Here is an 18,251-nt window from a genome sequence, read left to right as displayed (position 1 = left end):
GGCCCTTGTTCAGGCCGGCGAAAAAATGTGATGCCGTTTTATATAAATCTATGCATTTTAATTATTTTTTTGACTATCATTCCTATATTTGTGAAAAGAACAACATGACAGTTACGTGGTTACTGCTCATTGTCTCCACAATGTAGTCCTGCATGCAGCTCCAATTTATCTCAACAACTGCAGACTCACAGGTGGTGGCATTGGATTTGGGGTGAAAAAAATACATAAATGAGGCTGTATAGTCCTTGCGATTTAATCTTCTTTTTTCCAGAAAACCATTTCTCTGTTGTATTAAGAGTATTGAGTCACACACTGCATGCATCAGAAATGTTCTCCTCTGTTCCTACTGCCAAGCAGGAAGATGAGAGTCCCAAACTACTGACCAAACATTCTATTTTACTGATAGCTGAATTTGAACTATATCATCAGTGTTGGGCACGTTACTTTAAAAAAGTAATTAGTTACAGTTAGTAGTTACTTCTTCCAAAAAGTAACTGAGTTAGTAACTGAAGTACTCCACAATACCAGTAACTAGTTACTAGGGAAAGTAACTATTGCGTTACTTTTAATTATTCCTCCTTTTGAGCTCGGCATTCATTTTAGCATACTCTTGGGGCATCTATGTAAAATGTCTTTCTAGCATGGCGGACCGGCACCTGCTCTCCCTGGCATTTTACCAATGAGGGCTCTGAAAGAGTCTGTGTCACAACTTTTTGGGAAGCTGGAGCAGAAAATCCAGCCGTAGCTGTTCGGACAGCTCGGTGTCCTTTGTTTGCAGAGCTCACGTTAGCCACACCTGGCCTGCTGTCATCGCCAACGGTGTCAAGAACGGTGTTTTTGGCCACTAGTTTTGTAGAAGCGTGAGTAGTTCAGAGATGTTTCATTAGATTAGAGTTGCTTACGATGGACGTAGACAAAAGAGATTAAAGACGTGTCTGTACTTCCACTGTAAAAAAAATCAACTTTCCCTCCGGACTCGCCTTGCAGCAGCTCACCTCTGCTAGTGTGTGTGGTTTTTGTGTGAACTAAACACTGCCTTACGAACTCGCACTCTACCTGAGAGCCAATCCCCATCACTTGGCGGTTGTCCCGCCCCTCCCTCTTCCAGTGGCTGAGAGCCGTGTCGGATGACAACGGTTTCAATAAGCAGAGTTTGTAACGCCCACATTTCATAGTCGGTAACGGTGTTGTAACGATGGAAATAGTAATTAGTTAGATTACCCGTTACTGACAGAAAGTAACGCTGTTAGTAATGCCGTTTATTGTAACGTCGTTATTCCCAACGTATATCATACGAACATACATATGCTCTTTTTATTTCAGAACTGTTTTTAATACATGTAAATCATTCTGATGTAAAAAATGGATTATAGGCTATTTTTATTCTATGGGGGCTGACAGCTGCTGCTGCTGCTGATGCACTAGACATATCTTTTCGAACGACATGATTATTTCATTTATACTCTGCCTCACTAAATGCCTCAAATATTTCATTTTCTTTTTTGTAATGGCAAGAAGAGCAAAAGAGACAGAGAACTTTCCACAGACTCCCTGCAATGATGCTAACTGGTATAACATGCTAATTGCCATGTCATGGGGAGACTGGGCTGCTGCTGACTCATCAGTTGTTAAGTCTGTTAAAAGGGGTTAGGGACAATGATTTTATATGAATATCTTGCTAAACGTTTCTCTGCACTGATTAAATGTTGATGAAATGTAGGCTAATACTAGTCTGTAGCCAGCTAGCTTATTTCACTATGGACATTAGCACCATCACTGATAAATGCACTAGGGCAGGACCAAACCATTTCATGCAGATAGGGGGGTAGTCGGTCAATATGGATGTTTACTTGTTGGTCAGTGGGATATTTAACTTTCACTGCCAAAAACAATTGAAAACAGACACATCAATCATTTTCCTATTACATTTAAAATATATACTCAATAATTATGGTTTAATCACTTTATATTAGCTCCTTTTTCTACTATATATTCTGCTAATGTGTAGTGGAGGGCAATACTAATATTTTCCTATTGAGAATTTTTAATGCCAATGAGTCAGAGGTTTTTTTGTTTTTATTTTACCAAGGACAGGTCAAGAGATAAAGCCACCCTTTATGTTTTGCAAGTCTGTTTCCCCAATCTATGGCTTTATTTTGAAAGTACAGTCGGATGTCAGCTGGTGCGCCTCCGCAGGCTAGAGAACCTAAAGAGAGGACTCTGAAGGACTCTACCGCAGGCCAGCCCCCTCCATTCATTGCAAAGAAATGTTCGGCAAATAAACTATTTTACTCTGTGTGGTACAAAGTATCCAGAAGTTATACTTGAGTAAAAGTAAACACATCATGTTAGAATATTACCAAAGTAGGCTGATAGATAACGTTCTGGTTTCAAAAGTACAAGTTAAAGTAAACTATTTACATAGTGCACACTGTATCATATGGGTCGACCTTTTGTCAACTACTGATTCAACTTGTCAGAATTTGACTGATGATTGGAATCAGTGATTTTTGTTTCATTGGATAACCAAGATTTAAATCAATGTTTGTTTGTTTTTTTTTTTAAAGTTGTACTTTGGCTCTGGTGCAGCATGCAGTAACTTGTAACAAAAAGTTATCAAATAAATGTAGTGAAGTAAAAAGTACAATATTTGACTTCAAAATGTAGTGGAACAGAAGAATAAGGTAGCAGAAAATTAAAATACTCAGGTACAACTACCTCAAAATTATATTTAAGTAGAAGTACTGACTTCACTACATTCCATTACTGATTATAATATACATTACAGTAAATGACCATTTGCAGTTAAAAACATGACATAACAGAAATAACACATTGTAACAGGATGTGCAGGTAGATAGCAGCTTTTTATTAAAGGATTATATACTGTACATTACCAAAAACATTTCATACATCACACAGTCATCAGTCAATCAGACAAACAAACCAAAATGCTTACTGCCTGAGTACAGCCTTTAGATTTTGGGGTTATGATGTGTCTACAACATGTCTACAATACAGCGTAGGAACCCTTATTTAAATATGTCCATCGTGACAGCTGATACTGATCTCTCACACCAGTGATGTCACTCCTGCAAAAGAACATTTTAAAAAATTGGTCATAGTGACAAATACCAATGTCATATCATGCTGTTGCTGGATTAAGTGGCTCCAGCCATCATTCAGTACTGACTCACCGTGGGAGTACTTGCACTGTTTGAGTGCCTCACTGAAGCCCTCACATAAACTCAGGTCACTCTGGTTGGTGGCACAATCCAGAAACTGTTTGACCTCAAAATGACAGGGGCCTGACTGGGCTGGAGCAGGCCGAGGTGGCTCCTGGAATAATACACACAAGGAAAGTAACACATCACACACTTGAGTTTGAATCACACTTTTCTCAACAGCAGAGTTGTTACAAATTTACAAATTGGTTATTGGTTGGGTGAGTGTCGACAGGCAACCTGTGGTTAGCCAAAACTTAACATGTAACAGTATGGATGTTATTCTGAATCAATAAGCATGTCCTGGATGTTTTCAAATAATAGTCACTTCTGTATCTGAGTAACTGTACATCCTGTAAATATATAAAAACAAAAAACAGTTCTACCTAAAAAAATTAAATACAAATAAATATTTAAGACTGGGAAAATAGTGTTTTACCTAGACTGCCTTTTACCAGTGGTGAGGGTGTGTACACATAGGTTGCGATTGGACACACACACACACACACACACACACCTCTTTTTTTGCACTTTTTAGGATTTTATGAGTTGGGGTCCAGCAGACACACCAAACCAATATCCATAAAAAAGGCAGACAGTGGTTTTACCTTGTGACGCCTGTTTCTTAGCCAAAAAGCTACACTGATAACAGCCAACTGGCACCTATGTTCAGTGCACTTGTGAGAGGAAATAATGCTCCATAACACCAGATGGCTTTAGTAATCTTATTTGACATTCCAAAAGGGAAAATAGAAGACTTGTGATTGCTATTACACACACTGTTGTAATAATGCAGGTGGAGAAAACTCTACCTTTGAACATTTCTAGGCAGGTGAGGGGTAAAGACACCAAGACAAGTACAAGACCTCCAAAACAAAGTGATCATCTCATTGTCAAGTTTGAATTTAGCCAAGTTCCATCAATCTTAATCTTCTGCCTGATCACAATCCACCTCTTACCTGGTATGTAGGCTTGACTGGCTCTGAACTGCTGCTGCTGCTGCCCCCACTAAATGCTCCAGTGAGAGCGCTACCAACGACATGGCCCACAGCCGAGCCTACTGCCACCCCAGCAGCTGTTGTAGCCATCTGGGCCATTAGGCCCGGCCCCTGGGACTGAGCTGGAGCTGTGGCCAGGGCAGCTGGAGGTGGGGGGACAGGGGCCGGAGCATGGGATGGAGCTGGGCTACAATCAGAACAAACACAGTCCACAGTGTAATTAATTATATAGAAGTCAACTTTAAAAGCTCGGGAGTCACACCACCGCCTCTTCTTCCCGTTCAACTGTATCAGAAATGTAGACAATTAAATAAAGATATGAATTCTAACTTCATATAATGCACTGCAGCGAGTTGCAGAGAAAATACCAGACAGTTGCCATAATAAAAACCCCAAAGAACCTGTTGTAAGGATGTTCACATTGTACAAGTAGGACCCAGTAAATATTGAGGTCTGCTGGTTGATAACTTCCTCATTAATGAAAGAAAAAGAAAAGAAAATTACCTGTCAAACTGTCTGATAGACTAAATGAATACTTGTCTAATTGTCCTGTCAGGAGCAGTTACCCAGACAGTGTTACCTAACTAAGCTGCACAGAGGATGGAGGATAACTGTAGCTGTTCAGTGAACTACTGCCATAAGGAGGACCGGTGTTTCAGATTAACATGGGTCCATGTTAACTGATGACCGTCAGCCGAATGCGTCTGTGGTCACCGTAGCTACAACAGATGTTGAAAACTGGAAGAGAAGACGTAGCTGTCCTCAGATCTGCTTCTTCAGGTTTTCTCTGGTCAAAACATACCTGATATGTGTTCGGGTTGCTGTTTGATTCGTGTCTACGGTCGCTGTATCAAAGTTGCTGGTTGTTACATAGGACGTTGTAAACAGGAAAATGGAGAGTTGCTCTTCCTGTGATTGTGTATCTCTAATAAACCTTTATTAAAAACACGTACTTGTGTCTTCTCCCTGTTTGAGTAAAGGTGCATCACATAGGGGAACTATAACCCTTGTAAAAAAAAAAGAAAAAAAAAGAATTATGGGACTTGAACTCACATTCACTGAAGGGAAAAAAAACACCAGCGCAGTAATCAATCCACTATGCCAATCAAATCATGCAGGTGACTTGCAGTATAACCTATTTCTCTCCTCACAGCAGACACACAGCCACCTCTTGGTCGCAGAAGAAGGCCAGATCAACTTGGGACTGCAGTGTCTGTTCACCGTGTCTGTACGGTGATGATTTATAACACAAATAAGCATAACCTTTATGAAATGCACTTGCTCATCTTTACTGTCTTATTTGAGTAAACATTCTTCACATGAACTATGGAATCCTTTTAAACGAAACAGAGAAAAAATAAAATATAACATGGGACTCGTACTTAGACTCAGTGAGGTAAAAAGCAGCCTGTTGAATGACAACCAATCTACTACACCAGACTAACCATAGCTTGACTGACAGCATAGCCTCTCAGCATGAGTGCAGACACCTTTTGGACACAGAAGGTGGCCAGGTTTGCTTGTGACCACGGTCTCTATGCACCAAAAGTATAATCAATTTATGTTAGTGTCTGTAAGCTTATGTTATAGGTCACATTAAATGTGTAGGAATGATACTTGCTGCCCAACTGGACAGTACCAAGTTTTATGAAAATTGTCCACCTCTTTATCTGCTGCTATTTTCCATCATTCAAGCATTTCATTTATTTCAATACAGATGGTTTTTACCAAGAAAGACCATATTCTTTTCTTATTTGTGTTATAAATCATCACCGTACAGACACGGTGAACAGACACTGCAGTCCCAAGTTAATCTGGCCCTCTTCTGCGACCAAGAGGTGGCTGTGCGTCTGCTGTGAGGACAGAAATAGGTTATACTGCAACTCTCCATTTTCCTGTTTACAACGTCTTCCGTAACAACCAGCAACTTTGATACAGCGGCTGTTGACAAGTTTATTCAAACAGCAGCCCGAACAGGTATCAGGTATGTTTTGACCAGAGAAAACCTGAAGAGCCAGATCTGAGGACAGCTACGTCTTCTCTACCCGTTTTCAACATCTGTTGTAGCTACGGTGACCACAGACGCATTCGTTTTACGGTCGCCAGTTAACATGGACCCGTGTTAATCCGAAACACCTGTACATGCTCAAACTTTGTTGGAGTCCTGTCCCAACTTAATAAACCCGTCGAGAAGTAAAAGCTTCCTGCAGCCTTCAAGGCTCCTTCTCCTCACTAATCTGCGCAGCTCTAGTTTGACTCGCCTCACCTTTCACTCAGTGACCTTGTCAAAGCCCTGGGTTTAACTTCAGTTTTTTTATGACGCAACAATACTTTGGCTATATGTCGTCACTTGTATAAAGTAGTTAGTGGTGTGACTGACAAACTGTATCTCGGCAATACAGTCTATATAATTTGTCATTTAATCTGTTAATATGGGGGGGCGGTCAGCGCTTCTTCCTCACTTTAAACCGAACACGTGAGACAGTGCTGTAAGTTACTGTAGCTGTATTTACCTGGGTGCTGCTGAGGGACGGCTGCGGCTTCCTCGGGCCATCTCTGAAACGACGCACAATTAAACTAGATTTATTGACCCGATCCCAAGAGCTGAGACACTCTGACGAAGCTTCTAGAAAGTGCTACTTAAGCAGACTGTTCCGGTCACCACCGACTGACAGTAGTAACTCATGCAACTGACCTTGTGCGGCTTGCCGATTAGGCGCACAAATATCGCGAGACTAATGCGCTATGTCAAAATCCCTGATCTGTGCCTCCCATACTCCTTACTGCTACCATGGAAACAGGCCCATCTACTGGACTGGCGAGTAGGTGCTTCAACACGTACACCGTACCTGTTTGACTTTCAAACAACAGCTGCTTCACTATCATGATGATGGTACAGTGTCTTGTAGCAGAGAGAATGCTGTCTCTGTCACTTGTTTGTGCTCTGGATAACTTCAGTGAAGGGGAAGGATCACACAGTGTTACATGTTAACTTCAACGCATAAAAAAGTCTGTGTATATGTATATATATGTATACATTCATTTTCATTTTCTCCTGTTTCTCTTTTTATTTTCTTGAGAGGCTGAGAGATCAGGGGCTGGTAAGGGGGTCGCCATGGGCTGGGGGAGGGTGGGGACGTTTTGCTCTGTATATGTATCTGTAAGGTGTTAGATTTTGTGATGTCTTAAAACTCAAAACTTGTACTTTTATGGAATCTACACAATATATTGTATCAATAAAAATGTGATCACAAAAAAAAAAAACATAAAAAGGTCATTATGTCTACTTGTGTTTGTACTCAGCACCTCCATCTCATGTTACAGACCTGGGCTTTGTATGAAGTACATGGCATTGATGCTTACTGTTGTGCCAACACTGACACAACTGGAGATATTGAAGAGATATGAAGGGATAGATACCTCATTATATGTATCAACATTTCTTATGGTTGAATAACTTTATCATCTCATGAAATACTTAAATCATCATCAACACCCACCTAGTGCAAAATAACACTGGGCTCCTTCAGCACACTATGTTTGCAATTTAGAAGAAAAAATGTCTGAATAATTCTTCCACCACTCTAACTGTCATATTCCTGCTATGTATCCATAATTGTATTTCAATTAATTTGGTGCTCATTCTTTTTCACTATTAATGTATTGTTGTCTGGAGCATTGACGCTTTTTACTCATATGGATAAATAAAGCTACATCTGATCCACATCTCCACGCTAAGTGATCCCAGCACATGTACCTGCAGGTCGCCTCCTGGACACTGGGGGCACTGTTATACTGGATTTATTAGTTCCTATGGTAAAAAACACGAGTAAAATAAGCGCTTCCGCGTAGCCAGCATATCAACAAAAGACTCCGTACCTCACACACTGAAGTAATTATGCATTTGAGTTAGCACGGCGACGTTTTTTAGAACTGTCATACTTGTTTTTAGGAAAGTATACGTCTCTTCGAAGAAGCCGTGTGTTGACGATGTCGACTGCCATGGACTTCCATTCTCAGATTGCCTCTATCATGGAGGTCCTGGCTAACGCAGCCGTGGCAGAAATCTGTAAAGTTGTAGACGACGGATACGCGGTGGTTCATCAGGAAATGTCCCTGAGCCAGAAAGAGAATGAGTTCCTGCGGAGGAAAATCAAACTGCTGGAGCTGCAAATTGCCAGGTACCGAGCTGAGACTAGAGTGAAGGGAGCGGAGGGCTCCACCAGCAGCCGCTTCCCCGGGGTCCGCCTCCTTAACCGTCAGAGCAGGGACCCACTGGCCGGTATGTAGCCACGACACCAATCACGGTAGTAAGCATAAACTCCGGTCAAAAACATGTTCATAATGTATGGTACGTGTACTGCTCTCAGTAGGCGCAAACGCCTTTATCCAGTCACGTGATAACGGAGTCCTCTGTACAGTCCCTATGAAAACTGTCACATGTGATTACCACAGTATTCTGTTCGATTCTATACGATTTACCGTAGATTCATTGGTGGAATCGTATCAGAAAAAGTTTCTCTCTCAAAAATCTTTGGACCCCTGTGTGATCCTTTGGAGACACATCAAGCTGGTATCACTGTTACATACAGTTCTCCCTGTTTTGTTTATAAAAAGGCATGGCAGAATGTTCTCACCATGTTGAATTACTACAGAAAGAAAACAGCCACTGACTTAATGTTGTGCTGAACAATATTTTTATATTTAAAATACTGTGAAATGTATATATTTTTTCCTGATTGGCCAACAGGTAGTTCTTTGTCTCTGCTGATTTTATTAAATCAACTAAAATACTGAGCTCAAATATGGAATGCCACAAGGATCAATTCTGGATCCTCTTTAGCTTTCTCTGCGCAGTGACTCTGTCATCAAAACTTTATGTACATGTACATATCTGACGGATATAACACCCCTTACCTCAAAAAATATTGCTGCAGTGACATTTTTAAAGAGCAACATACCAAGAAATTGGGCCTTCACAATTAATCGAAACCTCCATTGAAATCACAATCTGGCCAAATGCAGTATCCAAATTACAGCTGCTATTTTTTGTGTGACAAACGGTAAAAAGGACTGCAGTGCTGCAGAGATGTCCTCTACAAATCATGTTCTCCAGATGTAAGAAAACATGTTTGTTTGGTACGGACCCCAACAAATGTTACATCAGTAAGATTTTAATAGTTTTTTAATGAAAATTTAAATGTTGACAAAAGATGATCGCAATATAATTATTTTTTTGCCACATTGTGCAGCCCTACAAGAAATTAAATTTCTATGAACTCTGAAATATATACAGTGGGTACGGAAAGTATTCAGACCCCTTTAGATTTTTCACTCTTTGTTTCATTGCAGCCATTCATTCATTTTATTTCTCATTAATGTACACTCAGCACACCATCTTGACAGAAAAAAACAGAAATGTAGAAATTTTTGCAAATTTATTTAAAAAGAAAAACTGAAATATCACATGGCCACAAGTATTCAGATCCTTTGCTGTGACACTCATATTTAACTCACATGCCGTCCATTTCTTCTGATCCTCCCTTGAGATGGTTCTGCTCTTTCATTGGAGTCCAGCTGTGTTTAATTAAACTGATTGGACTTGATTAGGAAAGGCACACACCTGTCTATATAAGACCTTACAGCTCACAGTGCGTGTCAGAGCAAATGAGAATCATGAGGTCGAAGGAAGTGCCCAAGGAGCTCAGAGACAGAATTGTGGCAAGGCACAGATCTGGCAAAGGTTACAAAAGAATTTCTGTGGCACTCAAGGTTCCTAAGAGCACAGTGGCCTCCATAATCCTTAAATGGAAGTTTGGGACAACCAGGACTCTTCCTATACCTGGCTGTCCAGCCAAACTGAGCAATCGTGGGAGAAGAGCCTTGGTGAGAGAGGTAAAGAAGAACCCAAAGATCACTGTGGCTGAGCTCCAGAGATGCAGTCGGGAGATGGGAGAAAGTTCCACAAAGTCAACTATCACTGCAGCCCTCCACCAGTCGGGAAGACACATGAAGGACTCCCAGACTATGAGGAATAAGATTCTCTGGTCTGATGAGACCAAGATTGAACTTTTTGGTGTTAATTCTAAGCGGTGTGTGGAGAAAACCAGGCACTGCTCATCACCTTACCAATACAATCCCAACAGTGAAACATGGTGGTGGCAGCATCATGCTATGGGGGTGTTTTTCAGATGCAGGGACAGGACAACTGGTTGCAACTGAAGGAAAGATGAATGCAGCCAAGTACAGAGATATCCTGGAAGAAAACCTCTTCCAGAGTGCTCAGGACCTCAGACTAGGACGAAGGTTCACCTTCCAACAAGACAATGACCCTAAGTACACAGCTAAAATACCAAAGGAGTGGCTTCGGAACAACTCTGTGACCATTCTTGACTGGCCCAGCCAGAGCCCTAACCTAAACCCAATTGAGCATCTCTGGAGTGACCTGAAAATGGCTGTCCACCAACGTTCACCATCCAACCTGACAGAATTGGAGAGGATCTGCATGGAAGAATGGCAGAGGATCCCCAAATCCAGGTGTGAAATACTTGTTGCATCATGCCCAAGAAGACTCATGGCTGTACTAGCTCAAAAGGGTGCTTCTACTCAATACTGAGCAAAGGGTCTGAATATTTATGACCATGTGATATTTCAGTTTTTCTTTTTTAATAAATTTGCAAATATTTCTACATTTCTGTTTTTTTTTTCTGTCAAGATGAGGTGCTGAGTGTGTATTAATGAGAAACTAGACAAATTGCATTTCCTGCGAAAATACAGTGTGAATGCTGAAGGCCGAAGGGAAATCTGCTGAATGTACTGCTGAAAAGCTAAAGGCCAAAAGAGCATAAAAAGCTGAACACGCTGATAGCTGAACAGTTTCTGTAGCTGAACATGAAGCTGAATGTATAAAGAAGCTCAAAAGGCAGAGAGATGAATATTTTCAAAAGATGGAAAGACAGAAAAGCTGAAGAGGGCTGAAAGAGTTTAAAAACTTGAACATTTTCAAAGCTGAACATGAAGTGGAATGTTTAAAGGAGTTGAAAAGGCAGAAAGATGAACATTTGAAAAGGCTAAAGAAAGGTGTAGAGCAAGAGGGCCGAAAGAGCTTGAAAAGGAGAAAAAAGACAGAAAAGGCTGAAAAGTTGTAGAATAAGAGGGCAGAAAGAGCTTAAAAAGGTGAAAAAAGACTGAAAAAGTGGAAAGTTAAAGGCAGAAAGAGCTTTAAAAGTTGAACATATTGACAGTCGAACAGTTTCTGTAGCGGAACATGAAGCAAAATGTATAAAAAAAACGGCAAAGATACAAAGATGAATATTTTTAAAAGATGAAAAGGCAGATAAGCTGAGGAGGGCTGAAAGAGTTTAAAAAGTTGAACATTTTCATATCTGAACATGAAGCAGAATGTTTGAAGGAGTTGAAAAGGCAGAAAGATGAATATCTGAAAAGGCTAAAAAGGTCTAGAGCAAGAGGGCAGAAAGAGGTTAAAAATGTTAAAAAACACTGGAACGGTGGACAGTTAAACGCAGAAAGAACTTAAAAAGGTGAAAAAACACTGAATCGGTTGAAAGTTAAAGGCAGAAAGAGCTTAAAATGGCTGCATCATCTATGTAAAGTAAAAGATGTTGGATTCAAATCCAGCTGAAGAGAATTCTTTCTCCAGTGTTCCAGCTGCTCTCCAATCAAGTGATTGTGTCACTCACTCTAGCTGACGCAATACACACGCATTCTACAGATACACACGCTGTCCCCATAAGAATGAATGAGAAAATGCCTCACAAACCCCTGCAATTTTAGAAAAAACGTTAATAGTTAGGGTCAAAACATCTATATGGTGAGTGAGAAGAGATATTGCTGATCTCGGTCATCTGGTTTTTATTTCTGGAAAGTGAGAAATGAGGGCACAAATGCGAGAGACAAATCAGGTACCGTCTGCTGTCCTCTACAACTTTAGGCTCAAAATTAACATTGGGGCTTATGGGGCAACTGCTTCACTTCTTGTCGCTCCAGGGCTTCCACATCCAAAACTGTAACTCGTACATCTAAAATGAGACCATCATCTGAAAGCCAACAAGTTTTCCTACATTTCTATGTATACATTGTCTATGTTGAGTAAAAGGTTTGGGATCTAAATCAAGCTGAAGAGAATTTTTTTTCTCACTTTTGGAGCTGCTCTACACTCTGGGGTGCAGCAGTTGATGATGTCACGCACTCTAGCTCACGCAATACACACCCATTATAAAGTCAGAAGACGGGCTAAAAGTTCTTCAAACTAAAACTGTAATTAGTCCAAAATCGTACAATATCTTTAAAAACTAGTTCAAGGTTTTGTGCCACTTTTAAAGTTGGAATGGTGTCTCTAGCTCAAAGCATGAGGGAGAAGGAGAGGTTGAAAGTCGTGGATTTTTGAGGAGGATTTGAAGCTTTTCCCATTTGTGGCAATGTTAATTTTTTTTTCATAAAAAGCTGAATTTATGAAAAAGTTGAAAAGCTGAAAAGCACAAGGCTGAAAGAGCTTAAAAAGCTGAACGTTTTAATAGCTTAATGGTTTCAATAGCTGAACGTATGCTGAAGTTATAGCTGAATGAAATTTGAAAAAATCCCTATAAGGATGAATGGGCAAAATTTTGCATGAAAAGCTTAATATTTCAAAAAGTATAAAGGATAGAAAAAAGAAAAATAGAAGCAGTAATGTCCTTAAAAAGCTGCACATTTTGATACTTAAATGGTTTCTGTAGCACAAAAACTGTAGGAGAAGAAGCGTGTCAAAAAACGTACAGAATCATGAAAAACTTTAATAAATTCCAGAAGAACAATAGTGTGAATGCCTTCAGCGTTGCCTTCAGCATTCACACTAACTAGAAAAATTTGTATTTCCTACGAAAATACAGTGTGAATGCTGAAGGCTGAAACACCTTTGGAAATCTGCTGAATGTACTGCCGAAAAGTTGAGAGAGTCGAAAAGCTTGAAAAGTTGCAAAGTTAAAGGCCAAAAGAGCTTAAAAAGTTGAACATGTGATAGTTGAACAGTTCCATAGCTGAACAGAAAGCGGAATGTTTGACGGAGTTGAAAAGGCAGAAAGATGAATATGTGAAAAGGCCAAAAAGTTGTAGAGCACTAGGCCTGAAAGAGCTTAAAAAAGTGAAAAAAGAATGAAAAGCCGGAAAGCTGTAGAGTAAGAGTTCAAAAAGAGCTTAAAAAAGTGAAAAAAAGACTCACAAGGTGGAAAGTTAAAGGTAGAAACGGTTTGAAAAGGTGAGAAAAGACCGAAAAGATGGAAAATTAGAGGCAGAAAGCTTAAAATGGCTGCATTGTCTATGTAAAGGAAAAGATGTGGGATCCAAATCCAGCTGAAGAGAATTCTTTCTCCAGATTTTCCAGCTGCTCATCACTCTAAAGATGATGTCACACAGTGTAGCTCAGGCACCACACACACATTCTTGAGATACACACACTTGAGAAATAGCAGAGACAGAGATGAGGAGGTCCCCATAAGAATGAATGGGAAAACTCCTCCCAAACCCCTGCGATTTTAGAAAAAACCGTAAGTGTTAGGGCAAAAATATCTATATGGTGAGCGAGGAGAGACATGGCCGAACGCAGTGATGTTGTTTTTATTTCTGGTGAGAAATGAGGGCACAAACGCGAGAGACAAATCAGGTACGATCTGCTCTTCAGCAGAAATTTCGGCTCAAAATTAACATTGCGGCTTATGGGGCTGCAGCTTGACTTGTTGTCGCTCTCGGGCTTCTAAATCCAAAACCGTGAGTCCCACATCTAAAATGAGACCATCATCTGAAAGCCAACAAGTTTTCCTACATTTCTATGTATACATTGTCTATGTTGAGTAAAAGGTTTGGGATCTAAATCAAGCTGAAGAGAATTTTTTTCTCACTTTTGGAGCTGCTCTACACTCTGGGGTGCAGCAGTTGATGATGTCACGCACTCTAGCTCACGCAATACACACCCATTATGAAGTCAGAAGACGGGCTAAAAGTTTATCAAACTAAAACTGTGATTACTTCAAAACCGTACAATATTTTTAAAAACTGAATACGAGCCCAATAGTTCAAGGTTTTGTTACTCTTTTAAAGTTGGAATGGTGTCTGTAGCTCAAAGAGCTATGGGAGAAGGGAGAAGAAGAGGTTGAAAGTCGAGGAGTTCTGAAGAGGATTTGAAGCTTTTCCCATTTGCGGTAATGTTACATTTTTTTTTTAGAAAAATCAAAATTTCTGGAAAAAAGGCTGAAAGAGCTTAAAAAGTTGAACATTTTAATAGTTGAACGGTTTCAATAGCTGAACGTATGCTGAAGTTATAGCAGAATGAAATTTGAAAAATTCCCCATAAGGATGAATGGGCAAAATTTCGCAGAAAAAGCTGAATATTTCCAAAAGTATAAAAGGTAAAAAAGCCAAAAGTAATAGCCATCATGTCCTTAAAAAGCTGAATATTTTGATATTTGAATGGTTTCTGTAGCTCAAGATTTGGAGGAGTAGAAAGGTGCCAAAAAACGTACGGAAGAAAATACAGTGTGAATGCTGAAGGCTGAAATGCTCTCGGATATCTGCTGAACGTCCTGCCGAAAAGTTGAAAAAGTCGAAAAGCTGGGAAAGTTGCAAAGTTAAAGGCCGAAAGAGCTTAAAAAGTTAAACATATTGATAGTTGAACAGTTCCATAGCTGAACAGGAAGCAGAATGGTTGAAGGGGTTGAAGGAGTTGAAATGGCAGAGAGATGAATATTTTAAGAAGATGAAGAGACAGGAAAGTTGAAGAGGGCTGAAAGAGTTTAAAAAGTGTAACATTTTCATAGCTGAACATGAAGTTGAATGTTTGAAGGAGTTGAAAAGGCAGGAAGATGAATATCTGAAAAGGTTGAAAAGCTGTAGATTAAGAGGGCAGAACGAGCTTAAAAATGTGAAAAAAGACTGAAAAGGCCAAAAAGTTGTAGAGTAAGAGGGCAGCAAGAGCTTATAAAGGTGAGAAAGGGTTGAAAAGGTGAAAGGATAAAGGAATAAAGAGCTTAAAATGGTTGCACACATGCTGGAGCAGGAGCAGAGCCAAAGATGAAAATGTCCCCGTAAGGATGAATGGCGAAACACCTGACAATCTCCTTCGATCTTTGAAAAAACTGTAATGGTTATGGCCAAAATATGTATATGTTATAAAGCTGGAATGGTGTCTCTAGCTCAAAGTATGAAGGACAGGAAAGGGTGCAAAGTGGATGACTTTGGAAGAGGATTTGAAGATTTTCCCATTTACTTCAGTGTTAAATTTTGTTTAGAAAAAGCAGAATTTCTAAAGAAGTTGAATAGTTAAAAAGCAAAAAAGTACAGGGTTGGAAGAGCTTAAAAAGTTGAACATTTTAATAGTTGAATGGCTTCTATGGCTTAAGGTATGCAGAATATAGCAGGATGAAATTTGAAAAATTCCCCATAAGGATGAATGGGAAAATGCCTCCCAAAGTCCTCCAATTTTCAAAAAAAAAACTGTAATGGTTGTCAGCAAAATATCTATATGGTGAGTTAGAGGAGGACTTGCTGAATGCGGTGATGTTGTTTTTATTTCTGGAAAGTGTGAAATTAGGGGACAGGAGCGAGAGAGAGAACAGGTACCGTCTGCTCTTCAGCAGAAATTTCGGCTCAGAATTAACATTGCGGCTTATGGGAGATCTGCCTGACTTCTTGTCGCTCTCGTGCTTCTAAATCAAACCCTAACCCTAACCCTCTAAATCAAACAGTAAGTCCCACATCTGAAATAAGACCATCAGCTGAAAGACAACAAGATTTCCTACATTTCTATGCATATATTGTCTATGTCAAGTAACAGATGTGGGAACCAAATCGAGCTGAAGAGAATTTTTCTCCCTTTTTTTCCAGCTGCTCTACACTCTGGGCTGCGGCAGTTGGTGCATGCACACTTTAGCTGATGCAATACACACCCATTATAAAATCAGAAGAGGAGCTGAAAATCCTTAAAACTCAAACTGCGATGGTTTCAAAACCGTACAAGATTTTTAAAAAACTGTGCAAATAGTTCAAGGTCTTGTGAGTGTTTTAAAGTTTGAATGGTGTCTCTAGCTCAAGGTATGAGGGAGAAGAAGAGGTTGAAAGGCGATGAGTTTTGAAGAGGATTTGAAGCTTTTCCCATTTGTGGCAATGTTAAATTTTAAATTATTATTTTTATTTATATATATATATATATATATATATATATATATATATATATATATATATATATATATATATATATATATATATATATATACACACTGCTCACAAAAATTAAAGGGACACTTTTTTTATTGGGCCTGGCATGAAATCAGTTAAACCTTTTTCTGGTTGGTTAAGCAGCTGAGGGCATCGTTAATCACTTTCAGCTGTATTGGTGTTCATGGAATTAACAACAGGTGCACCACAGTGGCAACAATTAGAAAACCCTCAAAACAGGACTGGTTTTACATGTGGAGGTCATTTCAAGTTTCTCCCTCTTGATCTTTTTTGGTGGATTTTTCACTCATGCTGGTTTTGGCTTGAGTAATTATCTCTACTGGCAGTATGAGGCGATTCCTTAACCCTACAGAAGTTGCACAGGTTGGCCTACTTCTCCAGGATGGCACATCTACACGTGCTGCAGCAAGAAGGTTTAATGTGTCTCCCAGCACAATCTCCAGAACATGGAGGAGATTTCAGGAGACTGGTGGTTATTCTCGGAGAGCTGGACAGGGCTGTAGAAGGTCCTCAAGCCATCAGCAAGACCGATACCTGCTCCTTTGTGCAAGGCGGAACAGGCTGAGCACTGCTCGTGCCCTACAGAATGACCTCCAGAGGGCCACTGGTGTGAATGTCTCTACCCAAACAATCAGGAACAGACTTCATGAAGGTGGCCTGAGGGCCCGACGTCCTGTAGTGGGCCCTGTGCTCACTGCCCAGCACCGTGGAGCTCGACTGGCATTTGCTGAAGAACACCAGAATTGGCAAGTCCGCCACTGGCGCCCTGTACTTTTCACAGAGGAGAGCAGGTTCACCCTGAGCACCTGTGATAGACGTGAAAGAGTCTGGAGAAGACAAGGAGAACGTTATGCTGCCTGCAACGTCGTTCAACATGACAGGTTTGGTGGTGGGTCAGTGATAGTCTGGGGAGGCATATCCATGGAGGGACGCACAGACCTCTACTGCCTAGGAAATGGTTCTCTGACTGCCATAAGGTATCGAGATGAAATCCTTCAACCCATTGTCAGACCCTACGGTGGTGCAGTAGGTCCTGGTTTCCTCCTAATGCACGACAATGCCCGGCCTCATGTGGCAAGAGTATGCAGGCAGTACCTGGAGGATGAAGGAATTGAAACAATTGAAGGGCCTTCACGATCCCCTGACTTAAACCCAATAGAACATCTGTGGGACATTATGTTTCGGTCCATTAGGCACCGCCAGGTTGCTCCTCAGACTGTACAATAACTCAGGGATGCCCTCACACAGATCTGGGAGGAAATGCCACAAGACACCATCTGTCGTCTCATTAGGAGCATGCCGCGACGTTGTCAAGCATGCATACAAGCTCGTGGGGGCCACACAAGATACTGAAAAGTTTTTGAAAAAATGGACTAGCCTGCCACATCTTCATTTCACTCTGATTTTAGGGTGTCTACACAATTGAGCCCTCTGTAGGCTGAAAACTTTTATTTCCATTAAAATATATATATATATATACACTACCGTTCACAAGTTTGGGGTCACATTGAAATGTCCTTATTTTTGAAGGAAAAGCACTGTACTTTTCAATGAAGATAACTTTAAACTAGTCTTAACTTTAAAGAAATACACTCTATACATTGCTAATGTGGTAAATGACTATTCTAGCTGCAAATGTCTGGTTTTTGGTGCAATATCTACATAGGTTTATAGAGGCCTAGTTCCAGCCACTATCACTCCAGTGTTCTAATGGTGAAATGTGTTTGCTCATTGGCTCAGAAGGCTAATTGATGATTAGAAAACCCTTGTGCAATCATGTTCACACATCTGAAAACAGTTTAGC

The 18,251-nt window shown here is 40.3% G+C and overlaps 2 protein-coding genes across 5 annotated transcripts in view; one reads left to right on the top strand and one right to left on the bottom strand.

Annotated features, from left to right (window-relative positions):
* Positions 1–2,848: 2,848 nt before the first annotated feature.
* Positions 2,849–8,303, bottom strand: chchd10 (coiled-coil-helix-coiled-coil-helix domain containing 10). 2 transcript variants are annotated; one of them, XM_037102203.1, is made up of 4 exons: positions 8,165–8,303; positions 4,184–4,409; positions 3,198–3,339; positions 2,849–3,092 (listed from the first exon to the last, which is right to left on the bottom strand). In XM_037102203.1, the coding sequence occupies exons 1-4, from the start codon at positions 8,224–8,226 to the stop codon at positions 3,073–3,075; spliced, it is 450 nt and encodes a 149-aa protein (XP_036958098.1). In that variant the 5' UTR covers positions 8,227–8,303; the 3' UTR covers positions 2,849–3,072. The 2 variants fall into 2 exon arrangements, with proteins under 2 accessions (XP_036958098.1, XP_036958107.1); XM_037102212.1 differs by lacking the exon at positions 8,165–8,303 and adding an exon at positions 6,736–6,960.
* LOC119021709 (gastrula zinc finger protein xFG20-1-like) overlaps positions 8,185–18,251 on the top strand; it is a 35,589-nt gene continuing 25,522 nt past the window's right edge. For all 3 annotated transcript variants that reach the window (XR_005075721.1, XR_005075720.1, XM_037102168.1), the window contains exon 1: positions 8,185–8,504. Coding sequence is in view for 1 of the 3 variants with exons in the window: in XM_037102168.1 (XP_036958063.1) it covers positions 8,213–8,504 (292 nt within the window). In the remaining 2 variants the exon portion in view is untranslated. The remainder of the gene's footprint in view (positions 8,505–18,251) is intronic.

This window comes from Acanthopagrus latus, chromosome 1, assembly GCF_904848185.1.
Source record: "Acanthopagrus latus isolate v.2019 chromosome 1, fAcaLat1.1, whole genome shotgun sequence".
Lineage (NCBI taxonomy): Eukaryota > Metazoa > Chordata > Actinopteri > Spariformes > Sparidae > Acanthopagrus > Acanthopagrus latus.
This window is presented reverse-complemented; position numbering and strand designations above follow the sequence as displayed.